This window comes from Atheta coriaria, unplaced genomic scaffold, assembly GCF_025399875.1.
Source record: "Atheta coriaria isolate IRGN ID8LTWV9N9 unplaced genomic scaffold, Caltech_Dcor_3.1 hic_scaffold_1_pilon, whole genome shotgun sequence".
Lineage (NCBI taxonomy): Eukaryota > Metazoa > Arthropoda > Insecta > Coleoptera > Staphylinidae > Dalotia > Dalotia coriaria.
In genome coordinates this window covers 5,159,622-5,180,363 of record NW_027045443.1, presented here as the reverse complement: position 1 = coordinate 5,180,363, position 20,742 = coordinate 5,159,622, and the positions used below count along the sequence as shown (strand labels likewise).

Sequence of the window (20,742 nt, the reverse complement as noted above, 5' to 3'; positions counted from 1 at the left end):
AAATTACGAAAAAATCATGAATCATGATTCCTAGCATGCATTACACCTGACAAAATTGACTATCAATCATAACTAAGACACATTGCAAAATGGCAGTGTTTAATTTAACAAAATTAGTATATTACAAAAGACAATAACAAAATCTCCAGTTAGTTACCATCACGGTGTGGAGCAAATATAAACAAATTTACTTGGTTCTAGGAGTGACCATATTAGGCACCCACTTTTCTTCACCATCTTCACCTATAATTTTGTCCAAGCTGACTCTTAAATCAATAAACTGGCAATAACGCTCATCGAGATAGGGAGTCAGGTAAATGTTCCCTCCTTTGACTTCCACAGCAAGATCGTTAGTGCAAAGCACCTGAAAACACGAACTACAGTTGCACCTAATTCAAATGTGGATGTAAGTATCAGGGACGTACAGGAAACTTGGCAATGACAGCGAGCACTTTAATGCTCTGGAAAAACTTAGTCATTACTGGAATATCCATGTAATCGGGCACATCATCCACTGTATCCTTGAAGAATACCTGTATACCGTCAATTACCACCAGGCCAAGCTGTTAAAACAATAATTATTTACAAAATTATCATTTTCTGACACTTTTTGCCTAAAATCGCAAAAAAGTTACCTGACCAAGTTGAATCCTTTGGAAGCATGCTTGTTACAAGAATAAACACATTTTTAACTTAAGATTAACTTTAATAAGCTGTGCATGGTGAAGACTTACCTTGTGTATATTAATATGATATACTTTGATTGCATTGTAGGCAGAAATCAACCCATCAAGTTTGTGGATATCATAAACTTTAACGCGGCGTTGAACAAGTTCTGGGTTCTTGCCATAACCCTTCACCAAGTCAACAACTGCCTCCTCAGAAAAAGTACCCTTTGTTGTAAAGTAGACGATATGATAATCGCGTGTAGTGCACAATAACTTTGCAATAATCTTAAAGCTATAAAACCCAGAGTAAGTTGATACCAATACCTTACAATGACAACCTACCAGAGTGGAGTTTTATTGTGGTTTGACTGAGACACAAACTCAGTGATGGTGTAAGGCCACAAACCTTGGATGTACGGATCGGTATCTAGCTCGGGCATGGTGGTCGACACAGGCACGATGTTTATGCGAGCGCGTAAGATACTGGTGGCGGCACGCATTTGCACCTGAGCTTCTTCGTCGTCCAAGTCAGGGGTAGTGACGGCGTAGGGACTCCGCCTGCTTCTCAGCGAAACTCGTGCGAGATTTGGTGTGCTTGTTGCACGATGAGATCTTTCGAGGGAGGGCAGCTGAGATAATATGGGCGATGCATGTCGGTTTCAATTTGATAATATTCTTGGGTCCTTCTGCAACTGCGGAGACATTGGGGTGGCAAGCACAAATGACATTTACAGCCGATTACAGCCTTGTTATTTATTATTGTTGTTTGGGTACTTCTAGGGAATTTATGTGTAGACAACTTAAGAATAAGCTGATAAGGAAAAGAATTGATAACATTTATGTTATAAATCCTTAGTAATTGTTGGTTAATTTAGAAAGTGACTGATGTTTTTGCTTTTTCTGTTTTGGACCGAGTTAAAAAAATTACGTATATAAATAAAATTGTAATGTTGGTTGCCTATGTCTACTACAAATATGACAATAAATTTGCACCGATCGACAAAAATAGCAAAAATGAAACCGAAATAATATTTGAACGTAATATTTTGCGCCGAGAGCAAACATTAAAGGTAATATTAACAATTGTTGATACTTAGGAGTGATTTAGCTTTTAAATTTGCTAAGATTGTACTTACATTCTCCTGGAGAAGCGGAGCGATCGGAGTGAAAATCAGGAATGACAGTTTTCCACAGCTTCACTTTGTAAACAGCTTTTGTTTCGATATTTTTAGGGATTTTTGATCGAAGCGACCTAAAATTTAATTAACATATTAACTTCTTCTTTGATTTAATTCAATTTAAAGTTTCTGTCCTTGGTTGAAAATTGAAAGTTAAATAAGTAAGTTATATTTGAAAATAATTTAGGTGTAATAGTGGTTGCCTACGTTAACCCTATAACTGTTTATAAATTGCGCTAATTAATTAAAATTACGCAAAATGCGCGTATAAAAACTAACATTTTCACATAATATATGAATCTCTAATTTTATATTATTGATTTTAGCGATAATACTAAAGGAATGTTGATTTAAAAAAGCCGACGTGAAAACATGCACCGCCATAATTAAACGTCGCGTAAAACAAGTAAAAATAATTACAAAATTAGTATGCATCACACATGCATTGCTTAAGGTTGTAATCATCATTTATCGCCGCGTTGAATGGCTTAATAAACAATTTCTGACATTGAATTTCCAACTTGGAAGCATTCATCAACCTTACATACTAGTTTAACAGGACAAATTTGGTTGAAGCTTTCAACCTCGAATTGATCACAACCAGAATAAAATAAAACTCTTCTACAGATTTACATAATAACATAATATAATAACAATAAAGTTTCTTATCATTTTATGGTTTTTCTGTTTGATTATGTGACGCGCACGACCATTTGACGCAAGAAAACACCGACCACATTACTAAAGCATTTATTTTAACATAAAATAACTTACTGTATGATTACACAAAAAAATGTGGTGTTATCACAGCAATTCACTTGTTGGTTTCAGTTTTGGACGTGTGTTTGTTTGTTTTCTTTATAATACTAACACTTTGGTTTTCGCAGGTTGCAGAAATTTAATCGAGCGGCAATAAATAAATATTTGTTCGAAGCATTGTCTTTCTTGTTTAGAAAATCGCAAACTTGGCGTAGGTCATGTCGAGGGTGAGATTCTCGAACATGTAGTGCGCAATCATCGCCGCAATGATGATGCCGAAGAGGCAGTTCTTGAGGAAGTTGACGCACTGCTCGCGCACGGTGTCGGCTAGGCCCGCAACCGGCCGCATGCTGCCGCCCAGCTTCCAGATGCAACACACCGACGCTAATCTGTGTTTTATAAATAAACTGTCAGGCGTAATCGCAGACGATTACATTGTGTCAACTTACCCGGGAACGCGTTGCACAATCGGCGTGCGAAGGTTATGACGGAATAAAATCGATGCACAATGCAGTTGCGACTGCACTTGCACTTGCCCCAATGAAGATGCGAGCCGGTTCTTCGGGTCGCTGTACCGGCGATGCGTGGCGAGGCGCAGGTTGTGTGCGTTGTTTTTTTCTCAACTGACAAGACGGTAGTAAACTTGGAGGCGTCGATTGCCTGGCGAAGGACGCTGGATTCAAGAAGGGTCGACGTGCGTAGAAAACGTGCGCTTCCACCAACCCTCACGTTTGCGCCCCTTTAGTCAAGCTCTGAACCTTTTTCTACCTGCGTCACATGTAAATTCAACTAAATATTTACGCAACTTTTAAAAATTTAGATCTTTACCTCTGTACAACTGACAGGAAACTAGTCAAAAACAATTTTAAGTGGGTACTAAATTCGTTGTTAAATAATAACTTTTCTCACGAATTGTCTCACTATTCTTTTAAATCTTGTGAACTTGTTACTATGGTCGCGGTAGATGCTTGTGTGCTTCGAGTCGAAAATCTATTTGTGTACTTCGAATCGGAGTTGGGTTTCGAGAAGGAACGTCAGCGCTGATGCGAAAATAGATTCGACCAAATTGTGAGAAGCAAATCTTTGCTTAACATGTGTTTTTTCGGTTGCAATTGGTTATAAAACGCTAAAAGTCTAGACTGGGTGCAAAAACGGCCGCTTTCTATGCGCAAATCGAACATTTTTGACTTCAAACATCACAACACATTCGAAATCAATGTTTTGCAATGAATTTTTCTGATAATAATGAGTTTTAAAGTCAAAAAAGTGCGAATTTTGGCAAATAGACAAAGGTTTTTTCAATTTTTTTCATAGTTAAACATGAAACTAATTATCATAGAAAATTCTAGTTCAAAATTTGCGTTTAACAGCAATTACACCAAAACAAGTATTATTACGAACTTATCATGACCCAATTAAAGAGGAATTTACTTAAATACAAAGTGTACCCGATGAGATTTTGCAATAAAACATATTTTTCCATGAATTTTCTGTATTCCTTTCTCAATACGTTTCCCAAGCCAAAAACTATAAATACCATTTAAAAAACAAGCGTTTCACCACCAATAAATCATTTAAATGCATATCCAATACTTGTACCAGACAAAAATCAACTGTATATATCAGCCAAATTTTACTTGTCTTAATTACAATAGTATTTATAGTTATTATTTTTACAGTGGGAAATTTAAAAAATGCAAAGCCGAAAATTCGTGGGTAGCTAGCCATAATTTATAGCTCGCGCACTCGAAGGTAAATATTCACATTTAAATATGGCACCCAGGTGAATGTCGCAAGAAGATTCATCGTGCGATAACAGCAATTTTGATTATTACCGAGGAGAAAAATAATTTACGAGTACATTACGCTGATTATCGCTCGAGGTGTAAAGCAAACAATTTGGTTCAATTCGGGTTTTAATTTTGAACACTACTGAAGTTTTTTTTTTAAATTTAATTAAATTAATAATAATGCGGTGGAGATTTGGTTGTGGTTACCTCCTTGGAGGTTTATTGATGATTTTGAGTTTGCATTCCAACGATGCATTGCAACTCAAGTCGGGATACTACGAGAAAGCTGCGTTGGAGTTGAAGTCTTTGATCGGTGACATGTTACAAGAAGATTTTCGACTTTTAGGTGAGTAATTCTCTTTGAAAACAAGCAGAATTTATAAAATATGATTTATTTTACGCGTAGATTTGAAAAGTATGCTGGATAATGGCTTGCATTGCACAGCCTGTACTTTAGTCACCGAAATCATCAACGATAAACGCTCGTATTTAAAATTTAACCGACGTTATATGGATATATTGCTTCGTGGTGCATGCTCGGTACTTCAATCAGCAAATTTGATGTCTGCTTATGAATGTAATGGATTAGTAAATGTTTATTCTGTAAGTTTTCTAAAATTAGCAATTTAAAAACTCAAAATTCATATAAAATATTTTTATATATTTTCAGGATACTGTTCTATATTTGATCAATAATCTAAATGATACTAGAATGATTTGTCCAATATTATTCCAACCCTATTCGTGTACAGACGTTCAGAAACCTGAATATTCAATCAGTATCAACACGGATTCACCGAAACCGAAACGTGCATCGAGTTTCAAAGATGGTGCGCAATTGCGTTTCCTGCAGATTACCGACGTTCACTTTGATCCTACCTACAAACCGGGGAGTAATGCCAAATGCATGGAGCATTTGTGTTGTATGTCAAGCAGTGGAAGAGCTGACAATGCAGCTGACCGGGCTGGATATTGGACTGATTATCGGGATTGTGATGTTCCGGATTATTTCATTGAGGACACATTTGACCATATTTCAAAAAATGAAGTAGCTATATTAATCAACTACTTTTTTCAATTCAATTTTGTTGTGTTTTTTTTTATAGAAATTTGATTATATCTACTTTACTGGTGATATTATCTACCATAAATTATGGGCAACTTCAAAAACCATGAATTTAAGAGACATTTATCACTTTTGGAGGATGTTTAAAGATGCTTTTGGCCCTACCAAAGTATTTCCCATTTTGGGTAATCATGAGGTACACCCTTGTAATCTCTACCCACCGGAATACATGAACAAAGGCAAATTTTCAATTCAATGGTTATTTAACGCCACAGCTGAATTCTGGAAGGATTTCCTACCTGCAGAAGCTTTGGAAACAGTGCGCAAAGGAGGATACTATTCAGTTAGTCCCAAGGAAGGTTTCAGAGTTATTGCTATCAACAGCAATATTGGATACTATTACAATTTGTAAGGTTCTTTAAATTAATTAAAAATAACACTCACCGAATCTATTTTTTAAGTTGGCTAGTTCTCGATGATCAAGACCCTTATGGCCAGCTGCAGTGGCTCAGCGATGAACTCCAGAAAGCCGAGGATAACAACGAGGTAGTCCACATTCTGAGTCATGTCACTGCAGGTACAGAAATGGCCAGTTCATGGGCCGAGCAGCTCCGGTTGATCATTCGTAGATATCACAATGTTATCGGTGGAATCTTCAATGGCCACACACATATTGATGAGTTTAATCTGTATTACGCTTTTGATGGTAAACCAATCTCAGTTGCACATAATGGAGGTAGTCTAACACCTTATAGTGACGTCAATCCGAATTATAAAATTTACACTGTGGATCCCACCAATTTTGTAAGTTAAAATTTTATTCAATCAAAAATTTGTATTTAAAAATTTTATGGTCCCAAACAGGAAATTTTTGATTTTGAAACATATATGGTAAACCTAACTGAAGCCAACCGTAACTGGAGGGAACGTCCCCGCTGGCAGAAACAATACTCTCTTCGAAGTGAATATGATCTGCAAGATGCCTCACCAGAAAGCATGCATCTGCTAACAAAACGCCTAGCCAGGGACGCCGAATTGAGGGAACTGTACTACCAAAATTCCGTACGCTACGGAACACCTTCACTGGCAAACGGATGCGATAAGGACTGTCAAACCAAGCTGGTGTGTAATATTGTCAACACAGTCAACTCGGATACATCCTACTGTGACCAGCTGCAGAAACAGATGGAGTATAAAGAACATGCAAAGAAATAGTAAATATCCACCAAGCAAACACACCTACCATCAAACAAATATCACCTAATGCGGTTGTTGTACCCGTTGTATGAAATAAATTGTTTGGTGCTTTCGTCAACAAATATTTTATTTAGTTTTTCATTAAAAAAGTAATAAGTAAATTTGATACAATCTAAAACTAGATAACAATGTGCATCATCATGCAAGTGTGGAGTAGATTCTCAAAACAAAAATCAACAAATTTGGCCCCTGCGTGTGCAGCAAGTGAAAAACAGAAGTTTAAACAGTTTAAACAGAGTTTAGTAGTCTTCGTCACCGAACTGTCGGCGAATTCGTTCAACGCGTGGATGTCTACGATAGTTTCCACCATGTGGCCCGCTGAGCGCGGCCTTTTTACGTCCTTCTTCACCACCGATGAATTCTACATCTGAATCAACCAGATGTCCACGTTTGTATCTGCTGTTCTGAGAGGAAGAGGAAGTGATTGGGGCAAGTGGAATCTCTGGTTCGGCATATTGCGGTTCATGTTGGGATTCTTCACCGTCACCATCATGATGACCATCATGGTTGTAGTCCCAGTAGTGTTCGCCGTACCCTCCGTGTTTGTCACCCCATCTTACCTTTGATCACACAAAGATATTATTTATTATTATGGTTTTTTAAGGTTTTGAGTAATGTGCTACTTTGGTTTTGAATTCGCCTGCATGCGGATGTGCTTTTTCGTGACGTTCAATGAAATGATGCTCGTTGCCTCGCTTGTGCCCAATCTCGTAGTGATCTTTCTCGGGTACATGCGCATATCTGTTAGTCACACAGAGAAAATGAAAATTAGTAGCTCTTAGTGGCAAATAGTAAGCAACAAGTCCGTAAATCCACACAAAATTGTGTTTATTATTATTGAGAAAAGTGGAACCTTTCCCTGTCGCTTTAAATTCCTCAGGTTCATCTTTTCGTAGCGTTGTTCCCAGTCATGTGGTGTTTCCCGCACATGACCAAACTCTAATTCTTCAGGTGATTCCTGAGCCATGTATAAATCTCTATATGTTTAAATGACTTATTATTATTGAATGAAATTCATGCATTAACTTTTTATGTTTTTGACTTTTTCTTTTAAATTTGGTTGTAAAAGTAAACTTACTGGAAATATTTCGATCCTGCTTGAACAGCGCTAGCAAATCCTGTTTCAGCACTGATTGGGTCATCCAATAAATGCGCTGGTCCTTGATGAGCAGTATCACCACTTTGTTGAGCAGCTAGATGTTTGGTAGCCTAGAGAACAAAATAAAATTCACTTTTATTGCACTGTCATTTGATGGTAGGTCTGATGATTACCTGCAAGCAGAGCAACGTTGTTAAAGTAATGCGGATCATCGTAGCTAAGAAGCCGAGACAGTTGTGCTGCGATGCTGCGAAGAAGTCGAAGAACTGAATGTCCACTGCATGGCGCAATTATCTTTTATAGTAAATCGGGCGGTGGTGATTTTCGAAGCGTTTGTATAGCGGTACGACGAAACCAGCCGCAGATAACCGCAAGCTGGTGCAAAAAACGTTTTTGCATCGCTACCGTTGTCGAAACGCCGCATTTCTAGACGCATTCCGCTTTCTAGCCGAAATTTCTTTTGTGCGCGCCGCGTGTTTCTTCATCCGCCAGTGCAACCGTTTCAGATTTCCGCGTGCTCATTCTCGATTCGCGTTTAACACTTGATTGCGCACTGGAACGCAATGGTACACGACGTGAATTGCTTTCGATTCCGTTGGGATTGCAGTGATGTTGGCAAAAAGTCGCAAAAAGTAACAATGCTTATTGAATGAATAAATTTAGTCAACCAACGACGGTTATTCATCAACAGTAGAAATAAAAACATAAAAAACAAATAGAACATCGTTCAACGTACAAGTTTAACACATTTCTTTGGTTTTTACAGAAAAATATACTTTATTCGACGCAGTTTTCTATAAAAATGCAAAACATAATTTTTTTAAAAACAGGAATCAATATTCAACGAAAGCAAGGGTTGAAAGGTCGAAATTTTGTTGTTTTTAGTGTTCAACAATGGAATAAGTTAATTTGTTAATATAATACATAAAAAAAATAGAAAGTCTTGGTGGCATATGAGCTATGCATGAAATCTTCTTCCTTTTATAAGAAAGTTGTCAGAAGTTCGATCAGGTCACGACGTAACATCGATAAACAAATATCAAAAGTAGCAACTCTCGTTTTCACTCGCAACTGAATATGTCGTAGGTACCCAACTTCAGTTATTAGCTCGCATCAATAAATCAGCGCATTTCAACAAGAGTCGACTTTTGTTGCTCGGCGTCGTTCAACAACCGCACGAATGTAATCATGTCATCATGGGCCAGCCGCAGTCTCCTTCAGCGATGGTTTTGTCTCTTTGATGCGCGTACTCGCGCGTCTGGACAAAGAAAAGTGTGTTAAGAAGGAGAAGCGCGCGTGATTCTTCTTCGCGGCGGCGGACGTCACACGTCAGGAGGCTGCCGAACGCGCGCGTGAATGCACACACACCTGATCGCCCGCCGAAATTAAAAGTGAAAGCGTTGTTTCGCGCAGAAAGATTGATGTGTAACAAGTGCAAGTGTGATGTGTAAAAAGACGCTTTAATCGGTGCTAATTAGAGAGATATTTAGTACAAGGCGAGAAGGTAATTAAAATGTGGTTAAGTGGTTGAATTTGTGTGTGATCGCGTGGAATTGGTGGATCTGTTGGAGCGAATCGCGATTCGTTTGACATTTCGTGCGCGCGCTGTGTGTGTGTGGTTTTTCTTCTCTTAATTCGATTGTGCCCGCCGACCTCAAGTTGTTGCCGAGCACAAACAACGAAAACGCGCAAAAACTCCAGTACGCAAGGATCACAGGCTCTATTTCCTCCTCGCGCTTCCTCATTCTTCAGCGCGCGCGCGCGCATTGTTTAACGCTCGCCCAATACCACCACAGTAGCGCACGAAGAGACAAAAGCATACGCCGGACGTGAGCATACGTGTTACAGATCAAGATCGCGATTGTGTGTGACTTGAGTGGACAGTGCGATTGAGAGTGATCGCGACCTGGCGTCGGCCGTCGGTGTGTCGTGGGTGTTGGTTGTTCAATCGCTAATGTCTGCTGCCAGTACGTGTGTGCGCGGCTAAGGTTCGCGCCGTGTTATGTCTTGTCGTGCGCGCGACTTGGATTTCGTTCTCTTTGCATTTCTCGCACGAAGGTCGAACGCTATTAAAACTGGACCGTCGCCAGAAATCGCCGGCAATATTTCTGCGCGTGCGGTGCGGTAGACTACGAACACGGTCAAGCCACGTACGGAATTGAAATTTAAACAACGAAACAAAAAATTATTGCCGAATTGTGCGCTTTTTGTTAAAAAAATAATTTTTTCCGCGATTCAAGCAGTTTTCGTTCGGTTCATCGAAGTTCATCAGCACACATCCGCGAATGCAAAGTGCGCGCGGACGGTGAACGCGACAGTGTCGCGAGAGAGTGCGTGCGAGAAGAGTTCGTGACATGCGATGGCGTTGCTGAACTACACCGCGTCGAACCTCTACCAGCCGCCGGCGGCGACCGCGTACGTGCAGCCGCCGCCACCGCTGCCAGCCGCGTATAGTTACCCACGGCCGCAGACACCCTTCGACGCTGAGGAGGCGACATATCCGCCGCCCGCGACGCCGCATTACACGCGCGTCCAAGGCGGCGGCTCCAAGGCGCAATTGCACGCCGTGATTGACTACGACTACTATGATGATGGTGCGCCCGCCGCTAATGGTGGCCGCCAGCAGCATCAGCCCGCCGTCACCCCCATTCAAGGGCCCATTTATCTCAAAAACGGCAGCGTTCCGGTAGTGCCGCTCTATTCCTATCCGCAGCTCAACAATGGCACTTTTGTACAAATTCCTGTAAGTTACCATCATTACCACGCCAGTTAAGCATTACTTATACTTATACTATCATCATGCATGATGCATGTACTCGTATTACAACACCAAATTAATGCATGCAAGCAAATTTTAATTATAAAATAAAATAATTTCATTTGCCTTCCGACCAAATTAAATGCTTTGTTTTTTCATTGTTCGCCGCGTTCGAACAGTTCTTGTGCTCGTTCGTGAGTACATTTTTGTGAACGCTGCGCAAGCTTTCATTCAATTCAATTTTATTCCATGCAATTGCGATAAATCTCAAGGGTATGGGCGCCGCTTGCGCGGTTCTTGCGCTCGCTGCTCATGTTCATGTATTACGCCGCTTATGCGCGCTCCCCGTGTAATAATAATTCCATTGTGAGTCGCGCGGATCGCAGCTTTTTTTTTGTTGAAATTCCGAATGTGTCTTAGGAGCGCGCGGCAATCGCCGCCATCAGCAAGCAGCGCGTGTCTTGCTTTGCGTCGGCCTGCATTAAGCGACATGTCTCTTTCATCGTGACGTGCGCAGAGTAACGAATTCAATTGTTAATAAATATTTATGCCGTGTTATGTAAGCAAAGTTTCTTCAACTTTTATGATGAATTTGGTAAAAAATCGAAAATTTTTGATTTTTGCAACGAAAATGCAAGTTTCTGATGAGGTGACCAAAAAACCTTTGCAGAGTTATTTTGCACACACAGAAAGTTTAATAACCTCGTATAAAAGTTATGTTAATTATCGATGATTATTATGATTGTGTGCGATTAATGCACGGTGTGCAATCCGTCAGCGCGACTGGTTCAATGATTCACCGCGCAAGCAATGCGCAATTAGGCATGACTACAGGTCCACAATTATTATCGACATCATCTTTGCATAATCCATCAGCCGATCGACGTGAATCGCACTTTTTTTTTCTTCTAGATTTTTACCTGTGCGCAAATTAAAAACAACAAAACGATTAGAATCATGCGAATTCAATTGAATCCATCGATAGAGTAAAAATATGTCAATATTTTCTGCGTGTAGAAAATAACACGTTTGTGTAATTAATTAAAAACTCTTAATAAGCGTTTAATTGCTTCGATTTGCAGCGTTGGTATTATAAGTGCCAATACGGTCTTAATCATACTTATTTATTTATTAATGGGCTTGTACATGTCTGCGAGCGGTTATTAACTATTGGTATCGTATCGTGGCGTGCTTCGACGTCTCTCCACTTGGCAAGTCTTTAGGTCTTGAGGCGAAGTTGAAGTTTAGATTGGCGACCATTCCACCAGTGAACATGCGACACAAATTGGACGCGGCCGGTGCATTAAAGTCGTACCCAGTGCATAATACCGCAAATTTATGCTCTTGTTGTCGACCTGCGTTCGCAATAAACAGTTCATAGAGCAATAATGGTCGTAATTGCGCGTTTAAGCGCTTTCCACACCAGCTATTATGTATTATACGGAGACAAACACCGAAACAAGCGACAAGACTTGCAATTTTGCCAGCGATATACGTGATTGCGAAATTAGGCAAGCGATTATAATCATTTTAGATGTTTCTGCATTTATGTCAGGCATTTCTACCTTCGTAAATTGAAATTTTTGTGCACATTCTGTAATCGCAGTTATAATGATTTTATAGATGTTTTGAAAGTGTTATTAAACTGTCCAGACTTCTAAGCGAAGCAGTTTTAGAATTGTTTGATGTCCAATTAAATAAACTTTAATTTAAGGTCAATAGTTTGATGATTTTATTCTTTTATATCAGTTATAATTGACATTTTTGAAGGTGTAGATGTGTTGACTTAGTTTTTACACGCATGAAACAGTAATTCATTATCCACACACCTTGTAATTATTTTTTCTAAAATTTTTCTACTTCCACTTTTAAATCGTCCGTTTATCCACGATTTTGAAACACAAAAAGTGGTAATTTAAACACGGACAACCAAGGTTGTACTTTAGTCACGGGGTGGAACTTACGCCTGCGTATTTGTCTACGGTGCAGCACAAAACCATTAAAATACAAAAATATTAAACCATCGGTTGATTTAACGCTCGCTCTTAATCAATCTCGTGACTAAAACTCCCGTTTAGCCACTTGATACTTAATATACTATTTTTTGTGCGCATCTACAACTTTTAAAAAACTTTAATTTATGTACCACGTTAAAGTTTGTCTCGCTAACCGTGCGAAAAAGACTACTGTTTATCCCAAATACAAAATAAATACGCACGAGAGTTCTAAAACGTTTTATTTTATAGTATGGTATAATAGAAGTTTCTTGCAGGCAATATCACATGACCGCGACTCGTTAGTGAGCGTTCAAGCGTATCGAATTAATAACACACCGTAAATTGATATTGTTTCAATTCGCGGCTTTATTTAATGCCATATTGAAATATCGCGAGCGGCGTAATTGCAACAGATGTATTAATAACGGGCGGCGATTACGAAAATGTCATATCGGAAGAATGCGCGCCCGCGAACCAACGCGCGAGAGCGATTTATCGTCGCCGTCGACCCAATTCGCTAATCAGACTGACTACGATTCTATCAAACACCGGCGTTATTACTTATTACGTTTCGCCCGTTAAGGCTTAACGATGAATGAATGTTTATTGTTGAAGGCGCGCGTTGAAGAGCATTGCGCAAACCGCGCACAATAAACATACACACGCCGACCAGACACAATCAAGAATTACAATTAAACGTACAAATTAAAACCTTCCAACGTTCGGATTTTGAATGTTGTGAATATTTTCTGATGGTTTACGACTTTTTCATGGCGCATTATGCGAGGTGTATTAATTATAGCTTAGAAATGCATTTTTTTCAATTTTTATCTTTTTTATGTAAAACTTTATGTTGTTATTATTTATACGCTCAAAGTAAAACCAAATCTAGATTTGCGCGAATTTCGCGTTTGATGTGTTTTTTGTTTTTGGTTCGTTCAGCGCTTATTTGCTACCGACTCGAATGGGTTTGCTCGCTGTTTGTATCAGATGTGTACGTGTGTGTGTGTGCGTATTTGTAAATTGTAAAAATGAAGTGAGCAGTTAGAAGGTCCTTTCACCTTTTTGAATGGAATCGGGTTCGGCGCGCATAACCTTCGTCTTTTCATCGGTTGGACGGTCGACGGTCGCCGATCAGATCTCGCAGCTGGATGTCCCGTGTCTTGTGGTTTCATTTTTATTCAATTTTACCACACAATGCGTGATTTCGATGAGGAATCGAGCAAATAATATTTATTGCGTGTGTAAAATAGGTCATTTAATCACGCAGAGAATTAAATTTTGATCGTTAAAAAACAATAGACTATAAAATTACATCTTTATTAATTAAAATATTACGAAATTTTAATAGTTTCGCAAAAAAAAGTACAAAATAACTATTTTTACCTGCTGCGTATGTCAAAAAATCCTTTTTACATCTAATATTTACACACGAATATAAAAAAGTCTTTCCATGACTTTCCATGAATCACGTGTTAGGTGAAAACTATCAACTAAATAGGTATTTCCAGAGGCAATAAACATTAATGTGCAAATGTGCGAATGCGCACATTTTGTTAGTCACGCCCGAGTGAAAGAAACGCCGTATTTTCTCACGCCAATGAACTAATTGAAAATGTCAGCATCGATTCAGCGTCTATTTCTAGCGCGGCTTAATTGAAAGCGTCGACGGTAATGCACGTGTGCGCTAAGTGCATGAGCGTTGTTGTTACTCAATCGATGTCGAATCAATTCACGCGAACGAACGCCAACATCAAACAACGCAGCCAAACGTATTCATTTGTTTACACAACATACGCGGCATGGCGGTCTTTCCAAGAGTGCTTCTGTCTGCGGATTTAAGTAGGAAGCAAGCTCGTAATTTATGTCTCGCGAGTGACTCACGCCGATTTTCCACCGCAGAGCAGAGCAGCTCGACATAAAAGCCTACGCGCGCACTTTCGATCTCGTTTTGGCATTTGCCGATGATCAAGATGTAGGCAAGATGTGTGTGTGTGTGTGTAATGTGATCATCAATTACCGATTCGACCATTGAAGGAAGAGTAGTGTTCGTGTCGGTAATTGCTCATCTAGCCTAGACATGATTTCTTTAGTTCTTCACCACAGTCCATTTGTGCAAGTAATCCGATTTCGGTCTCGATTCGCACAACTCTCAATTTCGTTTCGTTCGCGTATTCGCGTGCGCAAGAAAAGCACATCAGCTACAAACACAACTTGTTCGCGACCTTCGCGACGATCGCTTCCATCTCGGATGTTGCTCCACGCTCATGGCACTCATGATATAACACAACTGCGATTAGAGTAGCATCAGCTGTAGCCGAGCGTGAATTTATTTATATTCCGTACGCGAATACAAAGCGATGCATGAAGTGGCTATGCGTGAATTTCGCGCATTACGTAAACTTTTCTGCATGCAGCCACATTCGGTGGATGCGCGTGAATAATAATGAAAGACATTCGTAAACGATGATAAACCGACGCCGCGGCGGTTGGAAGTCAGCGTAGAAATCATCTCATCTTTCATCTGCCATCACACCATCTTTCGCCGTTTGTATGTTTTTAACACGCGTTCATAAATTAGCAAAGTTAGTTACGAATGCGCGACGCGTCGTGCAGGTTTCCAGCGCGCTGCTGTGTTCATCTCAGTAGAAAAGTGTTGCTAAATATTGATTAGAATGTGAACGGGGGGCGCAAAGAAAGACGAATCTTGTGCGGTGTGTCATCCTGGTGATTACAAACAACTTGTCTGGTTAATTAAGAGTTGCTTCAGCACGCAATTAACATCGAAAGCAGTTTTATAATGTCGAACGATGACTCGCCTGCAGAAATTTAGCCGGAATTTATGGGTCTGTGTAGAAATATATAGAAATATTCGGTGGTATCTTAAAAGCCACTGACAATAATCGGAATTTACGACACGAGTTTCGGGAAATAAATAAATTTCGCGACCGCAGGCGGCGCCCGAATTAAATTAATAAACGTGCATTCCAATCATCTGTATTAAACTTCCTATAAACCGATTGTTGTCTTGGTAGTCGCGCTTTCCGGAAGTCATACCATCAGACATCATACCCGGACTTAAGGGTGCGTCAAGGCCTTTGCCCGGCGACGCGAAGTTCACGTGCGACGGTGCACAAACAACCGCGACTGTCACATTCGATTTAAATTTCTATTTACACTTTTAAAGCAATAAACAATCAACAAATTTGGGCGCGTGCGATACACATACATCTGATTATAAATTGATTTCGATGTCGGAGGCCGCAATTCATCATGTCGCTCGCGATATTTACATAAAAATTAAATCACGATGTGAAAACAACTTAGCGATTTCCGCATTATCGGCCACACATTCACGATATTCGATAATAAATTTACAAATTCTTATTTGAGTTTTGTTACTCATGCTGGAATTAATTTAGTAATGGAGCAGGCGCGATTTACACACTGGAAGTTTAGATCCGTGTGTTTTTTTTCCTCGCTCGATTCGTAAGACGGCGTGAACAATTGTGAGGCTTTTTGTTTCCCATTGGATCGGCACCGGGATCGCTCATCCGGAACCGAGATCTCTCGCCATCTCGACGGTTCGATGAAAAAGGGAATTCCTAAACAGTCACTCGAACAAATACGTGTTTTAATTATACTGGCCAAGCGGTGTTTGGAAGCAATTGTGAGGCATCACATGCGATTTTTATTGCGCGCTGATTTGTTCATTAAACATTCGGTATGTAAATACGTGAAATGAATCGACATCATCGGATATCACGACCGATCGATGCGGTTTTTAATCGGCGTGCTATTTTTATCGTCGCGCGCAAAGTGGTTTGTGTGATATTTTCGATTTAAATAGAAGGAACACTCGTGTTAATTCGCACACTTTAGTTAACATCGCATTCACGCACTTGTACTCATCCGCATCATCATCATCCGAAAAGATGGCTGCGTTACGCTGGTTGTGCTTATTGCAGATTCTCTGGACGGCGTTATCAGTCGCACTGGGGCTGGAGCTCCGCGGGGAGTTCATTCGTGGTGTGCCATGTATAAAACGTTATCAGCAGTTATTTTGCCCATCCGCTGGCAATTCCTATCCTTTGTAAGTGATAAAAAATAATTTTGTGCATTTGTATAAAAAAATCTGTCGTAGAGAGCGAATTGAATCGTTCATTGATGAAAACAAAGCGTTGATGAAACGCATGTACGGTGAGTTTACGATGGAGCCGCCGGAATACACGCCGGGGCCGGCGCCGCCCACGGATTACGGATCCACTACGTCCCGGAAGAGTAAACGACAGGCGAATCTTCCACCGGGAGTGCCGGATATTCACACGATTCCGGGCGCGCAGGCATTCTTCGGCAACCAACGGCCACCACGACAAAACAATCGAAATTCCACCTCTGACACCGGACGGTAACTAAATATTTATAACATTGTGCATAACAGTGAATAAAACTCATTTTTGTTTAGAATTGATGCTTGTGAAAGTAAAGTGGAGATTGTGACACCGTACTGGGCATCTAACTCCGCAGGAAAAATACGTGCAGTTGTCAATACTCAACATTTCGAACAAGCTATACATCAAGAAGTTTGCGCGTAAGTTTTTTTTTCCTTTTTTTGTTTGGAATAAATTAAAGTAAAAATTGATTGATTTCAGTAAGGGCAGGACAAATCGTTGTTCGGGTGATTGTGGCTGCGAGCAAAAGTACAAATGGCATCGCCTGTTGGCCTACGACCCCGACAATGACTGCAAGGGCATCTTCATGGACTGGTTCCTCTTCCCATCGTGCTGCGTATGCCGCTGCAATCCCATCTAGACGGGATCTTTGTCAAAAAAAAACTATGAAAGTATTTCGAGAGCACAGTGCCAAATCAAGTTCATCAATACCACGAGTATAATGAATAATCTAATGGAAATATAGGAAGAAAACGCTGATATATAAAAGGAAATCTATGCAACTTTTATCGCGTTATTTATTTTATGCACTAGTGCGCATGCGCATTCCAATCGACAACTGCCAAATGAAGAGAATCGATCATTTCGTGCAGCTAGTGCATCTAGTGTAATATTTATGCAATATTATCAGCAAGATGATTGTTGCGGACAAGAAACAGAAGCAGCGTTTTTGTTTGTAAGTTAAGATTGATTTCTAGGCTAAGATTTTGATAAGAATTCAACGCGTCACCGCATGTTACCATTTCCTGTTTGATATAGAAACGGCAGGGCCGATAACAAATACCATTAAATAAGCCATATCTACGTTAAGTTTACTTTCATTAGGTTTTTAAATGTATGCTCTATGAATATCGAATAAATGTAGAAATTTTTCACTAAAATCACGTAGCGACCTCTAGACCGGTGATCCCCCTAATATCCTGCGACTGCGAATTTCCTGTTATTCCTGTTAGGTCACACCGGGCTGGCATCGATCAATATTTTGTTCTTCCAGATTACTGAAGAGGACAGCACAGAGTTGCTTTGCATCGGAAATATCAGATTAGGAAACGCTGAGAGGTTCCCGGAAGAGAGTCGAGGGTTTTATTTGAATTGAATATCATGTGAATTTTACGGACAACTTTGTTACATAAGATAATCTACATATAATTTAATTTCTTTTCGTGAAATGGCTGTAAATTCGTTCGAAAAACATATTTTCGCGAATTTCTGCTTGTTGACAATGGAATGAACAGTGTTTCAAAGATACATTTATCTAATTATATTGTACGAGTATTTTGCTTTTACCTGGAATTTTATAATAACGATATTTATTTAACTGGTATCTAAAAACAAACCGTTTTATTGATTTTAGCAAAGTAAATGTATAATAAAGCCATAGGAGAATAGTTTCTGTAAACATTGCGTACAAGTGTAGAAAAAATGAAATTTCGCGAAAAATGCATACTTTAGTCACGGGCATTATTTACGGGGCGGAGCTTGCGCCTGCGCATTTGCCTACGGTGCAGCACCAGACCATATAAAATGCCGTGCGTCGCCAAATAAATATTCAACAGATTAAAGAAGAGTATAATCAACTAAAAAGTAATTAACTAACCTGAAGTATAATCATAGCCGTGTTTATTTTTTTAAGTACTCGTAGTGCCACTTGTATGGTGCCCATTTGAAATTCTAGTTTATAGCGTCTGGTATCACGAAATACTACACACATTCGACGCAATAAAAAGGATTGAGTTTTCCAGTGCCCAAATTGAGCATCGTCGATTATCCGGGCTCCCCAGAACGAGGTGATAATATCTGTTAATCGAAAAAAGCAAATGCAATTGACCCGGCGCCGGCATTATGCGTCGCGCATAAATCCCATATATAAAATTTATTTATGTATTTATGGTGCGCGATCGTAAAAAAAGGAACAACACGCGCGCTAGCCCCCCACGGAGGCGGAGGCGGTTTCGGAGGCGGCTGACGGCGCGGCCGTCTCGTAAAATTCGCTCGCCATAAATATACAGCCATTCGGCGCGGATACGTGCATGGATGATAGCCGGGATGGATGTTCGATATCCCATCGTCGAGCCGCACCACCACCGCGTGCACCCCGCAGCCGCCCACCCCCCCCGGCGGCAGACGGCCGGCATTAAATCCCGAAAAAATCGCCACTATATTGTTTTACGACGTCGATAATATGTTTTTGCTCGTAGTTTCAACATTTATTTCATAATTTCATAAATCTCGGATCACACAACCCGCCCGCCACTGAGAGAAACGCACGCCAATTTTATGCGATATAAATTGCTTATTTAGCGACTTTGTCGACGCGTACGCAAACTTTTTTCGACTCTCTTGACAACCGCCAGGTGCAAAAACTCAATTAACACACACATGCTAAAAGGTGAGGTGGAAACGCATTATCCACGTTTGTGTATAATGAAATCGGAGCGTATCGGAAAACAAACAGACGCAAGCGGAAAAGTGAATTTGAGCGTAATGTTATTTTAAACCGTGCAAGCATATTCCGTAATAGAGTCGGCGGGCGGATTGAAGATCGAACAAGCAGTAATCTGAGGAATACATGTCAATTTATGAAGTTCAAATTGGGTGCGCGCAAACGGCGTCGACGGACTTATAATCGAATCGCTTTTGCGCTCGTACAATGTCAATACGCGGATGGCGGCGGCGTCGTTTAGCTCACGCCGAACTAGTCGATTTTAAAGTTTTTATGGCGACGTACGTGCGCGCCCGCAGCCCGTCCTCCTCCTTTTTATTATTATCCCGTTTCATTATTTTACTACTTTGGTACGTTTATTCGGCAGATAAAGATAAAAGCGCCGGTTACGTATATGCGAAGTGCTTTTTTGGCAATCCGTAACCGTGTCGCGTGTATAGGTAAATCCCCGGCGTACATGTGTTCCGCGCAGATAGGACACACACACACACACACCTACACACACATGGGGGTTGCGTTGCTACGCCGCCGCCGCCGCTGCCGCTCCGCATGAGCCGGTTGGCAATTTTATCTGTCCATGGTCCATTTCCTGTTTCCGGCATTGAGTAGATAGCACTCCTAATACGGAAAACGATCCGTCGCAGTCGATATACGCTCCGCGTATCTATCTCGCGTGTGTCCTACGGGTGCGTTCTTTCGCCGGCGCCCGGCGGGCGTGTGTGGGCGGCGGGGTGCTTTTAAACGTTCGCGCCCCACCCGGCCGGCAGCGGCGACCGCAAAATGTGGACCTTTATCTTTCTCCGTCGTTTCTAGCTTTCTGGCGCGTGTTCACCAGCGCGCCCGCCCGCCCCCTGCACTCCAGGGCCGGCTGCCTTCTTTCCCACTATATTATCACACGTCGTCGCCGCCGCCGCCGCCGCATTCGGGTTAAGTTTTAATCAGCTCTTTTTGCACTAATTATCGGCGTTTCGGTGCGGCGCCACGGCGGAAAACGCGCGTTCAGCACTCATAATCCTCGTTATCCTTTTCGTCCTTGCGCTGCTGCTGGATTATGATGATTATGTAAGCCGGCGTGCTCAATGATATTTTATTGCGGCCCGCACCTACTAATATCAATTAGATCTCGACGGCGAACGAGGTTTTTTCCATGTCTTTGTCGCCGCAAAAAGGGTTGCCCTTACCCTTAAACAAGGGACGAGGCAAATCCGTCGCGCGGTCCCATGTCGCTCTTTTCGCCGCCGCTTTTTATTATGGCTAACCCGACTCGTGTCGTCTT

General features: G+C 40.8%; 4 protein-coding genes and 1 long non-coding RNA gene across 6 annotated transcripts; 2 read left to right on the top strand and 3 right to left on the bottom strand.

Moving 5' to 3' along the window:
• Positions 1-75: 75 nt before the first annotated feature.
• Positions 76-1,563, bottom strand: LOC135797170 (uncharacterized). The gene is made up of 4 exons (XM_065309393.1): positions 1,011-1,563; positions 735-960; positions 426-563; positions 76-364 (listed from the first exon to the last, which is right to left on the bottom strand). The coding sequence occupies exons 1-4, from the start codon at positions 1,166-1,168 to the stop codon at positions 188-190; spliced, it is 699 nt and encodes a 232-aa protein (XP_065165465.1). The 5' UTR covers positions 1,169-1,563; the 3' UTR covers positions 76-187.
• A 1,017-nt stretch (positions 1,564-2,580) lies between these two features.
• LOC135803957 (uncharacterized) lies at positions 2,581-3,604 on the bottom strand. The gene is made up of 3 exons (XR_010550931.1): positions 3,434-3,604; positions 3,055-3,373; positions 2,581-2,994 (listed from the first exon to the last, which is right to left on the bottom strand). It is a non-coding gene; the product is annotated as an uncharacterized lncRNA (long non-coding RNA).
• A 568-nt stretch (positions 3,605-4,172) lies between these two features.
• Positions 4,173-6,780, top strand: LOC135803757 (sphingomyelin phosphodiesterase-like). Its single transcript, XM_065317449.1, has 7 exons — positions 4,173-4,220; positions 4,285-4,741; positions 4,802-4,998; positions 5,066-5,443; positions 5,502-5,869; positions 5,923-6,265; positions 6,326-6,780. The coding sequence occupies exons 2-7, from the start codon at positions 4,576-4,578 to the stop codon at positions 6,674-6,676; spliced, it is 1,803 nt and encodes a 600-aa protein (XP_065173521.1). The 5' UTR covers positions 4,173-4,220; positions 4,285-4,575; the 3' UTR covers positions 6,677-6,780.
• A 169-nt stretch (positions 6,781-6,949) lies between these two features.
• LOC135803775 (uncharacterized) lies at positions 6,950-14,861 on the bottom strand. 2 transcript variants are annotated; one of them, XM_065317471.1, is made up of 5 exons: positions 14,593-14,861; positions 7,991-8,094; positions 7,797-7,927; positions 7,572-7,695; positions 6,950-7,278 (listed from the first exon to the last, which is right to left on the bottom strand). In XM_065317471.1, exons 1-5 carry the CDS (start codon positions 14,639-14,641, stop codon positions 6,958-6,960), a joined length of 729 nt encoding a protein of 242 aa, XP_065173543.1. In that variant the 5' UTR covers positions 14,642-14,861; the 3' UTR covers positions 6,950-6,957. The 2 variants fall into 2 exon arrangements, with proteins under 2 accessions (XP_065173543.1, XP_065173550.1); XM_065317478.1 differs by lacking the exon at positions 7,572-7,695 and adding an exon at positions 7,342-7,459.
• Positions 9,790-17,904, top strand: spz3 (Spaetzle domain-containing protein 3). Its single transcript, XM_065317461.1, has 5 exons — positions 9,790-10,560; positions 16,541-16,665; positions 16,717-16,980; positions 17,038-17,163; positions 17,225-17,904. The coding sequence occupies exons 1-5, from the start codon at positions 10,177-10,179 to the stop codon at positions 17,382-17,384; spliced, it is 1,059 nt and encodes a 352-aa protein (XP_065173533.1). The 5' UTR covers positions 9,790-10,176; the 3' UTR covers positions 17,385-17,904.
• The last annotated feature ends 2,838 nt before the right edge of the window (positions 17,905-20,742 follow it).

Coding starts and splice junctions, on each gene's coding strand:
- LOC135803757 (XM_065317449.1), top strand. CDS start 4,576: ATGCGGTGGAGATTTGGTTGTGGTTACCTCCTTGGAGGTTTATTGATG. Junction 5,444..5,501: donor ACCATATTTCAAAAAATGAA/GTAGCTATATTA, acceptor TTTTTTTTATAG/AAATTTGATTATATCTACTT. Junction 5,870..5,922: donor ATTGGATACTATTACAATTT/GTAAGGTTCTTT, acceptor CTATTTTTTAAG/TTGGCTAGTTCTCGATGATC.
- spz3 (XM_065317461.1), top strand. CDS start 10,177: ATGGCGTTGCTGAACTACACCGCGTCGAACCTCTACCAGCCGCCGGCG. Junction 10,561..16,540: donor GCACTTTTGTACAAATTCCT/GTAAGTTACCAT, acceptor TGCTTATTGCAG/ATTCTCTGGACGGCGTTATC. Junction 17,164..17,224: donor ATACATCAAGAAGTTTGCGC/GTAAGTTTTTTT, acceptor GATTGATTTCAG/TAAGGGCAGGACAAATCGTT.
- LOC135803775 (XM_065317471.1), bottom strand. CDS start 14,641: ATGAGCAATTACCGACACGAACACTACTCTTCCTTCAATGGTCGAATC. Junction 7,928..7,990: donor CAACGTTGCTCTGCTTGCAG/GTAATCATCAGA, acceptor TTTGTTCTCTAG/GCTACCAAACATCTAGCTGC. Junction 7,696..7,796: donor GCAGGATCGAAATATTTCCA/GTAAGTTTACTT, acceptor TTAAACATATAG/AGATTTATACATGGCTCAGG.
- LOC135797170 (XM_065309393.1), bottom strand. CDS start 1,168: ATGCGTGCCGCCACCAGTATCTTACGCGCTCGCATAAACATCGTGCCT. Junction 564..734: donor ATCATATTAATATACACAAG/GTAAGTCTTCAC, acceptor TTGTTTTAACAG/CTTGGCCTGGTGGTAATTGA. Junction 365..425: donor CTGTCATTGCCAAGTTTCCT/GTACGTCCCTGA, acceptor TCGTGTTTTCAG/GTGCTTTGCACTAACGATCT.